This window comes from Phoca vitulina, unplaced genomic scaffold (assembly GCF_004348235.1).
Source record: "Phoca vitulina isolate PV1807 unplaced genomic scaffold, GSC_HSeal_1.0 scaffold116, whole genome shotgun sequence".
NCBI lineage: Eukaryota > Metazoa > Chordata > Mammalia > Carnivora > Phocidae > Phoca > Phoca vitulina.
Window position 1 is genome coordinate 413,429 of NW_022589819.1, and position 18,747 is coordinate 432,175.

The window sequence follows — 18,747 nt, forward strand, 5'->3', positions numbered from 1 at the left end:
GACCTAGCGACTCACCTGCCGCCCGCCCCGCCCTCCCACACGTCACAGCCCCACCTCCGCCTGTGGTCCCGACACACTCTGGTTCCTCCTTCTCAACTCCGCCCGGGCAGTGCCCTGCTGGAGGCCTGGAAGGCCGAGCCTGGGACCGGCTCAGGGCTGCTTGCCTGCTTGCCCCGGGCTCCGTGGACCAGGGCACGCTTTAAGAAAATCCTTCCTGTTTTTGCAAATTACTTCAGCTGCGGTTCACTCACACCTACACTCTCCTGCCGAAGGTGAAGTGTTGAGATTTGCCTTTTAGCCCTTGACTGGACCCTGTCCACAGTGGTCTCCCCACAACCCTCCCCTCCCCTTGGGTGGCTGTCCACACCAGCCACACCTGTCCAGCCTGCTTCCCATCCTGCTCGGTCCCTTGGACCCACATTCCTTCTAGCTGTGTGTGTTTCCTCCCTGACCAAGCCCCCGGCCCCCCAACAATCATCAAGACAGTTTATTACCAAACCCAGTATTTATTGAGAACAAAGGATACCAGCTGGCATAGAGGCCCAATTTCAATTCATCGAACTTCAGCTGAGGATGGGGAACAGGGAGTGGCCAGCCCTGAAGTTAACCCTCCCAGGGAGGAACCAGCTCTGGGAGAGAGGGGCTGTCAGACCTCCAGGGCCTGGCTGGGGTCTCGGGCCAAGGAATGTGTGAAGGGGGAGGGGAGAGAAGATGGCAGCGCCCCAAGGTGTGGGCTGTGAGCAGCAAGTGGCCGAGGGGGCTGCTGAGCTGGCGGCCACCCGGGGGTGGGATTCGTGTGTGGTCCGCTCTCAGGGATTGACGGGGGGCAGGGAGCTGAGCTCGGGCAGCAGCTCGGGGTGGGGGTCTAGGCGCGCCAGGCGGCTCTGTTCCAGGGCAATGGCCTCGGCGGAGTGCTTGCATTTCTCAGAGCCACACTGACAAGTGAAGTATTTGCTTTTGATGTCCCAGAAGCGGTCACCGTAGTCAAACCTATCGGAGGAGGACAGGAGGCTACGGGATCCAGAGCCAGCGGCCCAGGCCTGCCCCAAAGCACCCACCCCCACGGTCTCCGACAGGCTCCCAGCCCTTCTCTGCGCACGGACCCGCCGCACTAGCCCTGCCTGCGCGCTTGTCAGACGTGCAGAATCCTGGGCTCCATCCCAAGTCTACTGAATCAAAATCTGCGAGGCCCAGGACTCCATTCATACTGTCTTGAGAGGCTTGGCTCTAATCCATGCCAGACCCCAGGCACTCTCCAGCCTCCGGCGTCTGGTCCCGGGCTCGCTGCATCTCCCACACCCCGGGCACACCCCGGAGACACCTCACCCCAGCTCCTCCCCAGTCCGGATGTCTCGGGAACTGAAGAAGGCAATGCGTGGAAAGCGCAGGTCTTGGTGCAGCATGAAGACCCGGACGGGGATGATGTTGGGGTCACACAGGTGGTTGATGAAGCGGCTGATGTTGCCATAGTAACGGGCATCGATGCAGTACACCTCTCCATCCTGCGGGCAGGGCAGCACTTCACATCCCCCACTACCCTGCTTGCCTGGCCAACCTCCCCACCCATGGACAGACCCCCAGTCCCTCCTCCCCACGTTTCCATCTGCTGCCTGGCTGCAAGGCACAGAGGGGTCTCCTGCCCACCTTGTTGTCTAAGTCGAAGAGGTAGGAATCATCCTCTCTCACATCAGCCTCGGCATCAGAGATCAGCTCCCCGACATACCTGTGGGGCAGGAAGTGGTGGTTCTGAAGGTGAGCGGGGGTTATCGGGAGCCAGCTCCAGGCCCTGTCCCTCCTCACAACCCCGCGGAATCCTCCTTCACGATCTCTCAGCTGCCCCGCTCCGCGTCCACGGATCCCACAGATCTGCATGGCTGGGGTGGGCAGCCAGGGCAGAGCGGGCCCGGACAGCGGACGTCAGGCATCACGGGCTGGGGGAGGTGAGCAGCTCCCCGCCGGAGTGAGGGGCAGGAGGAAGAACAGGGGACACCAGCACAGGAGGGGACACACAGGACCTCCTGCAGCTGGGGTCTCTGCTGGACAGCTGGAACAACAGGCAGGACTGGCACATGCGGGGGACGCTGGGGCCAGTGGGCAGGGCCTGAGCTGAGCCGGAGGAACAATCAGTGAGCAGGGAGACGCCAAGCCCCTGTGGCGAAGGGGACCCGTATCTGTGGGCAGCTGGTTTGGGTGGGGCAATCCGTGCGGGCTTAGTGCACTAGGAGCCCGTGCTGGCGAGGCCAGGCTGCAGGACAGGAGGGAGGGCAGGCCTGCAAGAATGGAGGGAGCCACAGGGGCCGAGAGGGATTCTGGGAAGGCGCTGGGGACAAGGACAGCCACCCTGAGAAAGCAGAGGAAGGAAAGGTGGTGAAGAGGAAGGAAGGGCGGGTCCAGGTGAGGACAGCGCTGAGGGAGCCAGAGCAAGGCGGGTAGCAGACACCGGAACAAGGACCAAGACCCTAGGGCGGGGGCAGGCTGTCAAGAGGCGGCATCAGCCGAAGGGTGAGGGCAGAGGCCGATTCCGGCCGGGACGAGCAGTGAGCCCATGGTGGGGAACTCGAGGTCCAGGAGGAAGGGGCCATTTGAACAAAGTCGAGAGATGACCCAATAATTATTCTTTTTTTTTTTAAGGTTTTTATTTATTTATTTGATAGAGAGAGACACAGCGAGAGCAGGAACACAAGCAGTAGTGGGAGAGGGAGAAGCAGGCTTCCCGCGGAGCAGGGAGTCCGACGCGGGGCTCGATCCCAGGACGCTGGGATCACGACCTGAGCCGGAGGCAGATGCTTAACGACTGAGCCACCCAGGCGCCCCAAGAGATGACCCAATAAAGAGGAAATGGGGGTGCCAGGGTGGCTCAGTTAAGCATCTGCCTTCGGCTCAGGTCATGATCCCAGAGTCCTGGGATCGAGTTCCGCATCAAGCCCTGCATCGGGCTCCCTGCTCAGTGGGGAGCCTGCTTCTCCCTCTGCCCCCACCCCACTTGTTTTCTCTCTCTCAAATAAATAAATAAAGCCTTAAAAAAAAAAAAGAAAAAAGAAAAAATGGATGGTCCCTTAGGATGAAGTCTGCAAGCCGTGGGGGAGGAGCCGGGCAGGGGACGGGGGGGTGACAGATGCTGGGAAAAGAAAGTGGAGGTGGATGGAAAGGTTGCCTTATCACCTCCATTTTGCAGAGCAGAGAAATGAGGCTCAGAGAGGTTAAGAACTTGGCCGAGGACGCTCAGCGGCAGAGTGCGGCTCAGACCCAGGTCTGTCTCCCAGCTTGGAAAGGCAGGGAAGGGGCGATGTGGCGGTGGTGGCAGGAGGCTCTGCGGTCTGGGCAGGCTGGGGGCAGGTGCAGTCTGGCCAGGGAGGCGCGGTGAGAAGGGGCGGGGCCCGTCAGGGAGGAGAGCGGAGGGAGATCGGAGAGTCAGCGGCGGGTGGACACCCAGCACCCGACCCCTACTCACTCGCAGATGAAGGTCCCCTGGGGGATGGTCTGCAGGGCACGGACCCCCCAGCCCATCTTGGCTGTTCGGTAGAGCTGCAGTCGCACTCTGGGGGGCGGGAGAGAGGCTGCTGTTAGGTGGAGAGGCACAGGGGTGAGGCGGGCTGAGGGCGGGCTGCAGGGGGGCCTCACTTGATGCCACTCTGCACCACCCGGTTCTTGCAGTTTCTCCAGCAGGAGCACGCCTGGTTACACTCGAAGATCAGCGGGGGCTCGATCTTGTTAAATTCCTGGAGCAGCCGCCCATCCTGGGGTCGAGGGAGGGAAGGACGAGTGGTTTCCACGCGGTGCCCGCCGCGGCTCCCGGCTCCCAACCCCACAGCCGGGGAGGATGGGCTGGGGGAGGCCACGCGAGCCGAGCTCAGAGACCAGGAACCCCAGTGGGCCGCCGGTTCACATCCCGGCGGCGGCAAGCAGGGCGAGCGCACGCACCTTGTCGTACCAGCAGCGAATGCTGAGCTGGCCGCAGAGGCAGTTGGAACTGGAACAGTCGTCCACACAAGTGCAGTGCTGGGGCAGGGGGCAGGGGTTAGCTCGGCCCTCAGAAGCGGCCTTGTCCCCTCAGCAACCAGCGCTCCCTGACCCACAGCCACTGGCCTTCCTCTGAGGTCATTATTTTAGGACAGTAGGTGCTGATGGTCCCAGTGTGAGGGGGAATGAAGATGTTGCTGACAGGGGTGTCCCGGGGCTACCGTGAGCCCATACACTTTCATGTGGCCTAAAAAAAGGACCTTTCCCAGATGGATGCAAGCCCACACTCAAGTTCCCTCTCGGCCCCACTCCCCTATTGGCCCACGACTTGCCCACTGTCCCTGGCAGCCCTGGATGTCCCTCTGAGCGGGCGCAGGGCCCCCCCACTCACTTGCAAGTGGGTGATGTTACGGTCGATGTTCATGGTGGATGTCTCACAGTTCTCTGAGATGTACTTGTAATCCTCAGGGCAGGGCTCCCCGTCCACGCCGTTGACACAGGGAATAGGCACGTTCTCATAGCCCCGAGCCACATCCCTGACAGAAGGGAGATGGGGCTGGGGGCGCTAGAGGAGGGGGTGCGGGGGTCCACTAGGTGCAAGGAGAGGCCTGAGAGGTTCCTGGGGCCGTGGGAGGGAAGGGAGTGGTTCTGGGTGGGGGGGCAGGGGGAGGAAGGTTGCCAAATAAACTGCAGGACACCCCATGAAAACTGGATTTCAGATAACTAAGAAATTTTTTACTATAGATATGTCCCCACTACTGCATGGGACCCTCTTAACACTAGAAAACGTGCGGCTCCTCTGAAATCCTCATTTAGCTCTATTCTCATTTACTGTATCTGGCATCCTGGTTGGGGGTTGGCTCTGGGGATTCAACGAGCCTGGGGAGGGTCCGAGGGATGTTCTGAGGGTTCAACAGGGCTTGGGGAGGGGGCAGAAGGCTGTTCCGGGTGCAGAGGGCCCTGGGCTCACCGGCAGATGATCTTCTCAGTGCGGACGGCCCGATTTCCCACTCCCAGCCGAAGCTTGCGGTTGAGCTGCAGCGCAAACCACACATCGGAGCGCTCGGGAGTCAGGTCCCACGCCGTGTCCCCTTCCTTGTTGCGTAGCTCCGGGTTCGCCCCGCGTGACAGGAACAACCTGGGAGGGGACAGGAAGCCTGTGGGGCCCGGGTCCGCGAGCCGGCGTTGGGGTGCCAGGCTGTGGGGCGGGCAGGGGCTCACAGCACGCAGTCGTGGTAGCTCTCCCGTGCTGCGATGTGCAGGGGCGTGTCCCCGTGGTAGTTGACCGCATGGAGGTCGCAGCGGGCATTGAGGAGGACCTCGGCGATGGCCGCACTGCCGGTGAAGGAAGCCCAGTGCAGGCAGATGTTTTCCTCCTATGCAGGTGGGAGGGGCGGGGGTGGGCCCAAGCCGTGAGCCCTTGAACCCAGCTCAGAGAGGGCCAGGGCAGCACCCACCTCCCCCAACCCCCGCCAAACTCTCACGTTGTCCGTGAGCGTGACGTCGGCGCCCCGGGTCAGCAGCATGCGGATCACCTCAATGTGCTTGTGCTCTGCGGCCCAGATGATGGGTGTCCACCCCCCACTGTCCTGTGGGTGGAGAGAGAGGGAGGAGGGTGAGGGGCCTGGGGTCCACCCGGGTCCGCCCAGCAGCTGGCCCTGCTTACCAAAGAAGCGTGTGGTCTAGAGCATAGGCTCCAGAGCTAGACTCCAAGCATGAGTCTCAGCTCCACCACTCACATGCTGTGGGACCCTGGGTTAAGTCTCTTCACCTCTCTGGGTCTCAGTTTCCCGACCTGTGAAACGGGACTAATAGCATCTACTACTCAAAGTTGTGGAGTAATTTTTCTCTTTCTAAAAAACACACCTTTCCTAGGTCTTTCCACTCAAAAGTCCTAGAGTACGATGACCCAACAGCAAAACCGCTCCTAAACACCCAGACTGCAGTCTCTAAAAAATATTTCCCATTTAAAGGAACCAGAGTCTCTTAGAGAAATGGCAGATTGAGCCTGGTGCAGGAAACATGCTAAAAAGGTAAAGATGCTCTCAGAAGTTGCTGGGTCGTATCAAAAGCCACAGGAGCCTAGTTGAAGGGCTCCTCCTGGACAAACAACGGAACAATTCAGATTGAAGAATGACTGTAATAGGCCGAAACACACCCAACATACAACAAACTAAGAGGTAATAAAGAGCATCACTGCACGTTTCTACGAGACCAGGGCTCTAAGCCCTGAGCTATGGAGCCAACCACATCCCTGCACATTTCTAGAGATTAAGGCAACAACTCATCATTCTGGAAACTGATAAAAAGAAGCAAAAAAAGAGAAAAGTAAATAATACAAACGAGGAGGGAGAAAGAGATGGGGACAGACCGGAACAGGGCTGAGATTCAGGGAAAGGGTCAGAGGTCCGTGGAGGCCGAAAGGGGGCCCGGAGCCCGAAGCTGAGCCCAGGACCCGGAGGAAGGGGGCTGGGCGGGCAGCCAGGCCGCTGACCTGGGCGTTGACGTCCACCTGTCCCGTGCTGAGCAGCAGGCTGACCATCTCCAAGTTCCCAATTTTGGCTGCATGGTGGAGGCAGGTGGAGCCGTCCTCCTCCTGAGGGAGATGCGGGCAGATGAGTGCCCCGCTGGCATGTCAGACCCGGCCTGTGGCCCGCGCCCCGGCTGGCCCGCCGGCACACCTTGCTGTAGACGCAGCCGCCACGCTGCACCATGTAGCGGGCTACCTCCAGGTGGTTGTTCACCACGGCCTCCATCAGCGGCGTCCGCTGCTGCTTGTCTACCGCGTTGATGTTGGCTCCCGCCTGCAAGGAGGGCGCACGTGGGCTGGCGCCGCCGAAGGGCTGGGCGCGGGAGGGGGTGCGAGGGCCGGGCCCGGGCTGACCTGCAGCAGCACGTGGCAGATCTCCACGGAGCCCTTCTGGGCGGCCGCGTGCAGGGGCGTGCGCTTGCTCTGCTGATCGCTCTGGAAGTTGGGGTCCAGGTTGTCCACTGCGGGGAGAGCCCGCCACACCGGAAGAGGGAGGGACAAGTGGTAAGTGAGCTGGGGGGGTGGGGCGGGTGGGGGGGAGGCAGGTGGGACCTCCTCCAGGAAGGCTATGTCAGGGCCCCCTCCTGGGCAATGTAGTTAACCTCTCCGGGCTTCCACTGGGAAGGCTGAAGTGAACAGCACCGTCCCCAGCACCTATGTGCTCGTTGTCACCACTGTCCCCATCATCACAGGTTATCTGTGTGTCTGTCTCCCCCTCCCCGCTAAGTGACTTAGAGAAGGACGATGACCTTCACTGCTCCCGGCCCTGAACCCAGCGTCTGGTGGGTGACTGCTGTTCCAGCAAGGTTCGTGGAACAAACGAGTGAGCGGAATACTCACACAGCATCAGGATCACCTTCTGCAGCTCCCCCTGCTTCACTGACAGGTACAACTGCCGGGGGTGGAAACGGAGTTTCTTCCGCCTGCCACGGTGAGGGAGAGGGGTGGGCTCCTCAGAAGGAGCATCCCCCTCAGCACCTGCGGACCCACCTTCCAGCCCCAGCCCCAGCCGCCCCGCCCGAGAGCAACCCCTCATTCACCTCTCGGACTCCTGGATGACCAGGGCTTTCTCCAGGGCCTCGCGGCCGGGCCCCGGGGGCAGCCCCACAGCTGACAGGCAGCCCCCGTTGGGAAGGGTCAGGGAGGGCCCCGAGCTGTCGATGGTGTCAGCCAGAGGGTCGCAGGGTGGGCGCCGGGGCTCCCCATGCCCTCGCATCCGGGCACTGAGGGAGAAGGTGCTGATGTCTACAAGCAATGGCGCTGGGCAGGGAACGGACAGTTGGGAAGGGGGAGGCCAGTACCTGGGCTGGGAAGTGTCAGCTCTCCCGGGGGCATCCTGAGCCAGGGGTGGGGGGGCAGGGGCTGCAGTGCCAGCTGGTGGGGTGACCCCATCCCCCCGGGGGATGGTCACCTCCTGGGCCTCAGATGCATCCTCCCCACAGTGGGGACAGAAGACCATGCCGTTCAGCTGGGACACACAGGCCTTGTGGAAGCGGTGGGCCACACGGAAGTCGGGGTGGCACTCCAGGAAGGTGCCCTGGGGAACAAGGCGGTCAGGCTCCGGGAGAGCCCTCCCCTGCGGGGCACAGCGGCCTGTCCGCCCCACCGGTCGCTCACCGCCGTACAGAAGTAGCCGCAGCCCGGGCAGCAGTGGTGCTTGACCATGCGGGCACGGTGGGTCTCACAGAGCACCATGAGTGCCACGCGGCTCGACGGCCTCATGGTCTCCCGCTTGAGGATGGCGGCATTGCAGCCTGACAGCTGTGGCGGTGGGAACGGGCGGGGAGCGGGTGAGGCTGCGGCCTGGAGCCGCGTCCCCACCGCCGGCACCTCTCCTATCGGCCCTCAGGCCCACCTCTCCATCCACACTCTCTGTGGCCATGCACTTGTGGCCAGCTCTCTCACTGATGCGGTCGATCTTGGGAGCCTCCATGCGGCAGCTGCAGAGCGGCAACTCCTCAAAGCCCCGCTCGGTCTCCAGGGAAGATGTGTCATTGGAGACCCCTTGGACGGAGGGAAAAGGGAGCTGAGGGAGGCCATCCCCATCACCCACAGGGACCCCTGGTGGGGCCTCTCACCCCCGCCATGCCTTCCCCTCTGTGCTCTAGAACTCCCAAAGCCTGGCCATGGACGGACACCTCGGCTCCAGCGGGGTCCCCCTCCTCCCCGTTCCCTCCAGCCCAGAGGGTGCCCCCTAGCGGCTCGCCGTCCCAGCAATTGGCAATTACCAGCGTGGTTGGGGGAGAGGGTCCCCTCGCTGGGCAGCTCCAGGGACCCCAGAGGGACTTCCATGTACTCACTGGGGCCTGAGGAGCCCACACCATTCACTCCTGACACAGAGACAGAGAGAGTGAGAGCGCGAGCTTACAGGTGCCCGGACGCGTGGGTACATGCAGGTGTACGTGTGTGAGTACATGTGTGGGCGTGTGTTAGTGCACGCTCTCTGGGGGCCGGGAGGGGGGCTGGAGGAGGGGACCCAAAAGCAGAGGAGCCTCCTCACCTCGTGGCTCCTTGGCCCGGGGAGGCTCGCGCTTCCGCCGTTTCCTGGACGGCTTCACCCATGGGCTGTCCTTCCGCCATTTCTTCTTGGCTTTGCGCCGGCCACTGGAGCCACTCTGGAATGGAGGAAGAACTAGAGAGCCTGGCCCCCAGCCCACGACCCCTCCTCCCCTCTGAGGACTCAGACCTCCGGCCCCACAGCCCCCCACTCCTTGGGATGCTAGCCTCCAGCCCTTACCCTGTCAGACTGATTGCCTGACTCCTCGTCTTCCTCTTCTTCTTCCTCTTCCTCCTCCTCTTCTTCTTCTTCCTCTTCCTCCTCCTCCTCTTCTTCTTCTTCCTCACTCAGTTGTTCAGCCAGAGCTTCAACCTCAGACTGGGAGAGAGGAAAGGCAGGCCTGAGGAAACAGCAACCTCCAGGCCACAGCCCTCTCTTGGGGGGAATTGGGAGACAGGCAGGGCAGGACATATCCAACCCCCAAGACTCAGACAATGAAGCAGGATAAAGAGCTATGACTACAATCCCAGGACGGCTCCCTGTAGGAGGTGAGCATGGACAGGAAAAGAGAGAAAGGGTGCTGAATGTTAGCTGTCAAAAACTCACTTACAACAATGTGTGTGAATCTTGGCAACAGAGTAAGGAAAAAAAAGTTCCAGAAAACAAGCATATAGTTTAATACTCTTTATGAAGTTCACACATACACAAGACTACCCACGGCTGCCCAAAACACTAGAAGAAAAGCTAATGAGGAACTTTACAATGAGGATAAAGTTGACATTCCGGAAATCCACGGACCAATCTTAAATAGGACTAATAAAAAGATGAGATGCTCTATGCCTCCTGATGTCATGCAACAGGAAGCATGCATACTAGCTATCAATCTTCTCACCATTAAAAACAAAACAAAACAAAACAAACCCCAAATCACCCGAAGCTGATCATTGCTTCTAGATCTAGTTTACAAGAAACATTGGGCAGGGAGGAACATGTCAGTCCCCACCCAATCAGCAAATACCTAAATTTGAGGAATTCTGTATTACAAGTGACCTGGTTCCTCCAACAAATAAATGACAAGAAAAACTTCTTTTTCAAAGCCACGGCACGGGCACCCATGCATCAAGAGAGACCTAAGGCAAACGTCAATCAAACCAGTGGATGGAGCGCTTTTGAATCTGGACAAACAAAACCCCATTTACGAAACCAGAGGCATCATGAACCCTGGTAGCAGGGTGATGGTTTTAAGGAGTCACCGGGACATTTCCGAGGTTGTGAACACAGTGAAACCATGATATTAAAACACAGGAAGAGGCCTCATGTTTAGAGATACATATGGAAACAGTTCCAGATAAAATGATGTGATGGCTACTTTACAACAGTCCGGGAGGTGGGCAGGCTGGGGGAGGAAGAGCTGAGTCAAGAGCCGCCGTGTACTGACAATTGCTGGAGCCGGCTGAGGCTTCGTGAGAGCTCACTGTTTGTTCTTTTTTACATATTTAAAATTTCCCACAATATCATGTTAAATAAAAAGCATACAGGTAGAACAGCATTATACTGCATAAGCAAACATGTATGAGACAAAACCAAACCAAGAGCAAAACAATAAATAAGCAAACAAACAACAAATAAACAACAAAATGGGATGCTAAACCCAAAGTCCAGGAGGGCAGTTACCACCTTGGGGAGGGGCAAGGGGATGGGCTGGGGCGGAGCACACATGGGGAGGAAGTTGAGAGGATGGGGTGGTGAATTAGGGGGTGTCACAAGGTAAAAAGGAAAGAGAGCCGGGGGGTGGGGGTGGGCATGGGCAGGAAGGACTGGAGAGTGAGCCTTGGGCGAGGTGCGTGCTGGCAGGGAGGTAGGCTGGCTCCTCCTCACCTTGCTGTCGGAGTCCACACGCTCATCCACAGAATAGGAGTCGTAGTACAGGCTGAAGTCATCCCCCACCACTGTCTCCCACTCCTCCAGGGACCCTGGATCCCCTTTCTCCACGGTCACTTCTCCCGAACCCCGCGTAGAACCCAACTCCTCCGACTAGGAAAAGATCAGAAAAATGGAAGCTGCTGGTACTCCCCCCTCCCACTTCCCCTGGGGACCCCCCCCCAACCCCAAGGTGGAGAGGCCTTGTTTTCTGCCTCTCCAGGCTTACCAGGCCACCTCCTGCGTTCAGCTTCCTCCTTTTGGCCACCTCTGGAAGAAGAGAGAGAGAGAGAAAAAGAAGTAAGGCCTGTCCTTAAACCCTTAGGACAGGTCTTATCAAGTGGCCGGTGGGTGGGGGGTGGGACTGACCTGAGGTCATCTTCCCCATCGAGTGCACGTCATCACTCATGCGGAAATGCTGTACTTCAGGGGGCCGCTTCTCAGGGACTGGGGGCTAGGGGCCAAGAGGGAGCACACTTAGGGTCAGGGAACATCTGTAGTTCTGCCTGGATTAGCCTGGAGCCCTGGATGAGGGTGGGGTGGGCGAGCCACACCCTCAAAAATGCCATCTGAAGCCCCAATAAACCAGAATGTGGCAATGACGAGAACTCCTGTCTCCCAAGAGGAAGTGTGTTAAGCACATCCCACACCTAACACTTACCTCTTCAAGCACTCAGAAGCAGGCCCTCTTTACCCATTTTATAGATGAGAAAACAAAGGTTCATGCCTTGCCCAAAGCTGCCTAAACCATATCCAGAACAAAATGATACCAGGAGCCCCAAAAACATTGTCATAAAGCTTCTGAAATTCTGGGGCTTTTGTCCTTTCCTTCACCTCCTTCCCTGTAGGGATTCACAGTAAAAACCCTTAGAAACCCTTTGAAAAAGGAAGTAGGGGCAGTTTCAAAGGGAGGAAAAAGCTCCCTTGGGGCCTACTTTGAGGTAGAGAATATGAAATTCCTTAGACAGTCATTATCATAAGAATAATTACGACGTTAACTACATCGTTAACTCTCGAACCTTTGTTTTTTCTATTTCCCTCTCCCCAAGAATGTAAACTCCAGGAAGACAGGAACTTGTCTGTTTGTTCAGATTAAGCCCAGCCCAGAATTTGACACACAGTAGTCCCTAGGTAAACACGTGGAGCCATGAATAGATGAGAAAAACTCTGAAGCTAAACTGTAAAAAAAAAGTCCACAAGGGGTTCACAGTGGATTACTCTGGTCTCCCCACCCCCATGCCTCCCCCCCGCCATCCTCACCTGCCCATTTCCTGGTTTGGACATGGTTTTTCTGGCTCGGTGGACCTTGGGCTGCCCCTCTGGGCTGGGTGTGGCCACAGGGGGTTCAGGCCCTGCTGTGGCCGCCCCCTGGGCCCCCGGCATACTCAGCAGCCGCATAGCCAAACTCTGGACTGATGGGGGTGATTTTCCAGCCCCTGTCATTGACATCTTGGCCCGGCTGGGACAGGCACCCCCCTTGCTGGGGGAAGAGGGGAATGACTTTGTGGCATGGCCTGGAAGACAGACAGGCAGGCAGGCAGACAGAGGCAAGATAAGATAGAAAGTGGTCAGAGGATACCCCACCTCACCCCTCCAGGCTCCCCAGCCTCTCACCCAGCAGGATGCGACCCCCATGGAGGTCCCCATCTCCCTCGAGATTCTCAGGTTCATCCCCAATGAGTGGTGTGGCTCCCACAGGGGTGTCAGCCCCCTCATCGCCCACGGTGACTGTGACAGAGGCTGGGGATGAGGGGCCAGCAGGCTCCAGGGAGTCAGGGCTGGCCTTGGGCAGGGTCTCTTCACTACGAGGGGTGTCCCCCAAAGAGCCATGAACTGTAAGGGAAAATAAAAAGTTCAGGGCTAAGGTCTCAGGGAATCCTGTGTTGGGGGAGGTGAAGGTCCAACTGGGCCCGTTTCTACTGCACTCACCTCTCTCAGTGGCTCCTCTAGGCTCCTTCTCCAGCACCAGCGCCCCCATCTCAGCAGGGGCCTCCCCCTGGCAGGGGACACAAGGTATAGGAGGGCTGGTCAGCCCAGTAGGAAGCTGGGGAGCCCAGGACGCCTGGGCTCTGGGAAGAGAGAGTAGGCTCCGGGGCCTACCTCTTCCTCTATGGGGGCCCCCCCTTCCGCGGCCTCGGCTGCCCGGGGGGGCCGCACGACCCCTCCCCCGGGCCCGCATTAGCCCCCTCCCTCTCGGCAGACCCCGCATCTCAGGGGCCGAGAAGAGAGGAGGGGGAGGGGGCGGGGCCTCTGCGCCCCGGCCCCGCCCCCTCCTCCCGGCTGCACGCGCCGCTCCCCCTTTGTCCCCCAGGCCGCGGGGACCCCGGGCACCAACCCCTCCAGCGCCCGCTGCCCCCCAGCCCGGTGGACGGCCCCTCGTGCCCCTCGCGCGTGCTCCTGGGGCCCCGGCGCCCGCCGCCCACTCGGGGGCAGCCGGCGGCTGCACGCGCGCCTCCGTGCCCACTCCCCCCCCCTCCCACCCCCTGGTCCCCTCATCCGCCCCCGGTGCTGGCCCTCCGGATTGCTGCAGGTCCCGTCCGGGCCCCCCGGCCCCGTTGCACCCCCGGAGCATTGCACGGGCGCGCGCTTCCCCCGGGCACGCGCGCGGGCATGCACCCGCCTCTCCCCCTCCCCTTCCGCACCTCGGCGGCCGCCGCCGCTGCAGCTCCCGCCGCCGCCGCCATCGCCGCTTGCGCGGGGGGCCGAGCCGGCGCGCGGCCGCCCCGGGTCACGTGGGCGGGGGAGGGAGGGCTAGGAGGAGCCTTAAAGGAGCCACTACGCGCTTTCTGGCCATTTTCCCCCGAGAGCCGCTTCGGAAATGGCAGTGGCTGTCCTAAGCTGGGGGCTGCAGGGGAGAATTCCTGCCAATCCTGGCGTCAGCTCAGCGGGGAGCCGAAGGTGAGGCACGCCTGGGTCCAGGTGTGGCTTCTCCATCCCCCGCCTGTTTTTAGGTAACGAAAGAAGTGTCTGACCCTCACGGCTCTCGGCAGCGGCTGTCTTTCCAATCTGGCCCGCCTATGCTTCTCCCGCCTCTGGGTGCTTTCTGGTTTCTGGGTCGCCAGATAGAAGACTCGGGCTCAGTTTTGGCCTCGCTTCTCTAACGAGCAGGAAGGGGACAGTGGGAACGCGCGGAGGACACCTTTGCTCGACTGCTTTTACCTTGCTGCTTCATGTCTCCTGGAGCAGCGTCCCCTTTTGAAAACCTGGGGCTAAATGTCTCTTCTGTTTATGCCAGACCTGTTACGCCACCATATGCACTAGGGATCCAAGTAAGCCCCCAGAGGCCCAAGAGTTATTACTGGCTGGTGACACTACTAAGTAACCTTTTTTTTTTTTTTTTTTTTTGCCAAACACCTCCCAAGCATAGTCAGGTACTACGCGGGTCATAAGCCCAGCTAACTGGAATTATGAATATTACACCAAGATATACAACCTTGATAGCATTATTTAGGGTACCATCCCTTTACGGATTACATTCTGGTCAAAGTTCAGAAAAAACCCTGTTACGATTTCACACGCAGTATTTGATAGAAGCCCGTGGTTGGGCTATGGGGCACCTGAGGCCAATTCAAGGCCTTCTGGGAACTGTAGTTCTCTTTGGTTAAGAACTATTCCAGAGCTTTGTGGGACTTGTAGTCTTCTCCATACCCTGATCCAAGCATAGTGGTTTTTTTTTAGTTTTCAGAGGACATGTACCCTTTCGTCAGAACATAAATGCCCAAACATAGGCTCCTGCTTACAATTTTGGTGGGCATAATGACCACCTTTATAGCTCATCCCTAGGGCTGATACTAAACTCTTGTAATAGAAGGGAAGTTGTGTGTTATCACCACGGCCAATCATAGAACATAAGTGTGAGATACCTGTTTGAGGTGCTGGGGTTGCAGAACTGGGAGGGTCTCCAGCCAGAGAAGCCCACTTGTCACAATCCCCTGCTCTTGTCAAGTCTCCTTCAGGCATGGGACCTGCATGAGCTTTGCGGAGTATTGAGCAAATGCAATAAGGAGGGAGACGCTGTCTAGGGTGGGATAGTCATATACATGCAGTTGCCAGACAGAGTATAAAGAAAAAAAGTGTTTGGCTTTTTTTTTAATTTATTTATTTTGTGGAAAACAAAAGCAGAAAAACTAAAACCCCAAACTCCAGAAAAAATCCTAAAAAATACGTTTTTTGTTAAAAAATACTGTATAAGTCTCTACTCCTCTCCCTCCCCCCCAACAGCCCTCCTTGTATCCTTTCATCTAAGTGCCCTACCCCCCACCCCCACCACTATTCATTCTTCTTGCTATTGTCCCCCACTTTTCCATATCTACCCAGGATGCTCACCCCCAAGTTCTCTTACCTGGCACCTGACATGGTTCTCCCTAGAGTTTCGGTGAGCCTTTACCCACAGTCCCATTCCCCCAGCATGCAAGAACTGTCTCCCCACTTCCTTTTCTGGGATTCAATAATCCTTTCCCCCTACCACTCCCTCTCCCAAGGATCTATTCTATGCAGGAGCATGTAAGCTGCCTCCTGCCAAATTCCCTCCCAATTCCCACCCACCCACCCCCCATCTCAAGAAATATCAGAACCTCTCCCTGGGCAGCCTTAACCAGGAATAAAGCATTTTCCTCTTTTTTTCTTCTCAATCTATAAGACCCTTTCCCTCCCTCCACATATCCATGCACCTCTAAGAGAAGAAAATTTTTCTCTGGGACCCCATATCCCCTTGGCCTTCTCAAAGAACCCTCTCCCTCTCTCTTTTTTTTTCTTCTGAAAAGACAGGGGTCTTCTCTCCAAGGAATCTTCAGCCCCTCCCTCAGGATGTGTCTGCTCAGGTTCCCCCACCGTACCTGCCTGATCCCGACCCCCCCCCCCCCCCCCCATTCTCCTGGGCCAGGGAGCTCCCTTCCCACTCAGCCCAGGGACCCCTGCCTCCTGGCCTCCGAGCCTGCCCTGCTAGCGGATGAGGACGTTGATCTCGGCCACGCTGGCCTCCAGCACGTTCTCTGCCGTTGTCTTGCCATGCTGCTCCTTCAGGTGCCGCCTAATGGCGGGCTTGTGAGCGAAGCGCACGTCACAGTAGGAGCAGCGATAGGGCCTCGCTCCGGAGTGGAGGTTGAGGTGGTCGTGCAGTGTGGACTTCTGCGTGAAGCACTTGCCACAGATGCCACAGGAGTGCGACTTGACGCCGCGGTGCACGTTCATGTGGCGGTTGAGGTTGCTGCTGTGGTTGAACTGCTTGCCGCAGCGTGGGCACATGAAGATGAAGTGCTGTGCCCGCATGTGGAAGACCAGCTTCTCCACGCCCTGGAACACTTCCGGGCACTTGGTGCACTTGATGTTCTTTAGGGGGTTTCCACTGGAAAAGCCCCCAGGCAGGGGTCCCCTGCTGCCCCCCGCCCCCAGGCTGCCCCCCGCCCCCCGGGCAGCCATGGCCACCGCTGCTGCCTCCACCAGGCCCGAGGTGGCCCCCACGCTGGCCCGGCCTCCAGGGATCAACAGCAAGCCCTCCCCTTCTGCGTCCTCGGACAGACTATAGCAGGCTTTCACTACACCCTGCGGTGGGGCCACAGTGCTGGGGGGCACGCTGCTCTGAGCCAGCTCTCCCAGGTGGCCGCCCACGGAGCCTCCGATGCTCAGACCCCCTCCCAAACCTCCGGGAGGTTTGAGCCGGTGTGCCACCTCCAGGGCCGACTCCACCTTGACGATGCAGATGTCAGACACGTCCTCGTCCTCGTCCTCATCTTCTTCCTCGGCCTTCAGCTCCAGGTCCTCATCCAGTGGGAACTCTAGTTTCACAGGCCGTAGGAGTGGAGGGGGTAGAGGGGGTGGGGGTGGGGGCTTGGGGGCTGGCTTTGGGGTCCTGGCAGGAGGGAGGAGGGATTTGGTGGCACTGACACTGCTCACAAGGCTGGCATCGCTGACCCCGTCCTCTTTGAGGCCTATTTTGGGCTCAATGAACTGGCTGAGGGCGTTCCTGCATTTCTCCACCACGTGCTCCATCTGCAGGTAGGAGGCAGCCGTCAGGTAGTTGACGATGTCCCTGACAGCGAATTCCAGAGCGCCCGTGTAGCAGGAGAGGAGCAGGTCGGCCACGATGCGCGCACTGTGCATCAGGGAAACCTGCAGCTCAGAACTGGGGTTCAGCAGGAACTGGTCCCTCAGGAAAGGCGAGCAGGCGGCCAGGATGACCTTGTGGCCACGGAACTTGAGGCTGTCGGCCACAATGGTCACGTCACAAAACCGCTCCTCTGCGCGGAGCTGGTTCATGTTCCGCAGGGTAGCGGCCTCGTGGCCGGGCAGCTGGAAGCGCAGGACTTCCACCCCAGAGGCCATTGTGGCGGGGGTGGGCAACCCTGGTTGGGAAGGAAACCGGTCAGAGACAAAGGTCTCTGGCTCTCCTAAGCCAAGGCTCCAGGCCCCTCACCCCCATTTTTGCCCAGCCTCCCAGCTTCAGATCTCCCAGTCTTCAGGCCTCTTCCTCAGTTTCCCCAGTCCCTGGGGAAGCGTTGTCCCTCCGAGGACGGAGGCGTGGTTCCCGGGGGCGGGGCAGCGGCGTCCACACCCCCCAGCCCGACCGCCCGCGAGGACCGGGCGAGTCCGCGCGCCCACGGGGAAGGTAGGAGAAACCGGGAGCAGAGGCCTGGGGCTCTGGGCTCCCGGGTGGCCCGGGTTGCAGCCTCTTCTCACCCCGCCCCCTTTCCCCGCTGCTTCATCCCTCCGCCCCCCCTTTGCACGTTTGCACGCGCTTTTCACGTCCTCCCCCGGCCGCCTGCACGCTTCGTGCACGCCCCCCCCCACGTTCAGAGCTCCGTGGCACGCCCCCCCAGCCCCACGACCCTGAGTGCACGCGCCTCTCACCTGGCCCGGTTCCGCGCGCTGTTTTTTCCCCCCCTATTTCCCCCACCCCCCCCGGGGTCGGCGGCGCCCCCAAACACGGGCAGGGCCTGGGCAGCGCGCAGGCGCGGGGGTGCACGAGGCGCGCGCGCGGGGCCAGCTCCGCGTGGGCGTAAGGAGGGAGGGGCGGGGGCGGCTCGTGCAGTGTGTTCCAGGCCCCGCGCGCCTCGGCGTCGGCGAGAACTCGGGTTGGAGGAAGAGGGGAGGGAATTAAAGGAGCAGGATTCCCCCTTTCCCGACCCCCCTTTCTTCAGCAGCCCCCCCGACACGGTTAAAGGGCCGGATGGCCTGGCCTCCCCTTTGGCCGGTATTATTTGTCCGCCAGAGCGGAAATACGTTCCACACCCCCCTTTCTCGCTCCCCCTCCTCTGTGCCTCCGGGCCCCGCGGCCCGTCTGCGCGTGCGTGCCAAGTGCCGCGCGGAGGCCCGCTTGCTCGGGCCCGCCCCCCGTTCCCGGCGGCCCGCGGCGCCCTCCGCTCCGCGCCCCCCGGCGCGCGCCCCCGCCTGCCGCGCTCCCCGCCTGGCCCGCTCCCGCCGACGGTGCTGCCACCTGCTCGCAGGGGTGGTGCCGCTGTGGCCCAGCTGTGCTGTGCGGGACAGGGCTGCAGTCGCAGCCCCTCCCAGGGACCCAGACCGCCCCACGGCTATCGGAGCTGTTGGTCGCTGTTGCCCACGCGGTGCATCCTCTGTTGCGTATGCTCACAGTCCCTCTGGCCACACTTCGAGACTCTTTCAACTCTTCTGAAGCTAGTGACCACCCCAGCCCTCCTGGCCTAAACGAAGTTTTAACTTCCTACAGAAACAATCCAGTGCCCTCCACTTTCCTCTGTCTCACGATAGTGTAACATCACACCCATCTGACCTTCTCCTCCATTCTTAGAATTGATCCTACTTCTTGGCAAGGCAAACGTCCTCCGCTTGTGTGTACTGTCGATGACCTTGCCCATTTCACCCCTAC

At 59.7% G+C, this 18,747-nt stretch overlaps 2 protein-coding genes across 3 annotated transcripts; both read right to left on the reverse strand.

Annotated features, from left to right (window-relative positions):
• Nucleotides 1–495: 495 nt before the first annotated feature.
• EHMT2 (euchromatic histone lysine methyltransferase 2) lies at nt 496–13,591 on the reverse strand. 2 transcript variants are annotated; one of them, XM_032398497.1, is made up of 28 exons: nt 13,550–13,591; nt 12,837–12,903; nt 12,522–12,740; nt 12,168–12,421; nt 11,277–11,361; nt 11,137–11,177; nt 10,866–11,021; nt 9,228–9,365; nt 8,991–9,105; nt 8,719–8,820; nt 8,346–8,494; nt 8,108–8,251; nt 7,792–8,027; nt 7,531–7,713; nt 7,331–7,413; nt 6,845–6,951; nt 6,642–6,764; nt 6,455–6,556; nt 5,445–5,549; nt 5,182–5,336; nt 4,931–5,098; nt 4,352–4,496; nt 3,922–3,999; nt 3,622–3,737; nt 3,452–3,538; nt 1,645–1,723; nt 1,327–1,502; nt 496–990 (listed from the first exon to the last, which is right to left on the reverse strand). In XM_032398497.1, the coding sequence occupies exons 1-28, from the start codon at nt 13,589–13,591 to the stop codon at nt 810–812; spliced, it is 3,636 nt and encodes a 1,211-aa protein (XP_032254388.1). In that variant the 3' UTR covers nt 496–809. The 2 variants fall into 2 exon arrangements, with proteins under 2 accessions (XP_032254388.1, XP_032254387.1); XM_032398496.1 differs by lacking the exon at nt 13,550–13,591 and having other exon boundaries at nt 12,837–13,140.
• Nucleotides 13,592–15,776: 2,185 nt separating this feature from the next.
• ZBTB12 (zinc finger and BTB domain containing 12) lies at nt 15,777–17,970 on the reverse strand. Its single transcript, XM_032398509.1, has 2 exons — nt 17,754–17,970; nt 15,777–17,248 (listed from the first exon to the last, which is right to left on the reverse strand). Exon 2 carries the CDS (start codon nt 17,226–17,228, stop codon nt 15,849–15,851), a length of 1,380 nt encoding a protein of 459 aa, XP_032254400.1. The 5' UTR covers nt 17,229–17,248; nt 17,754–17,970; the 3' UTR covers nt 15,777–15,848.
• Between the last annotated feature and the right edge of the window lie 777 nt (nt 17,971–18,747).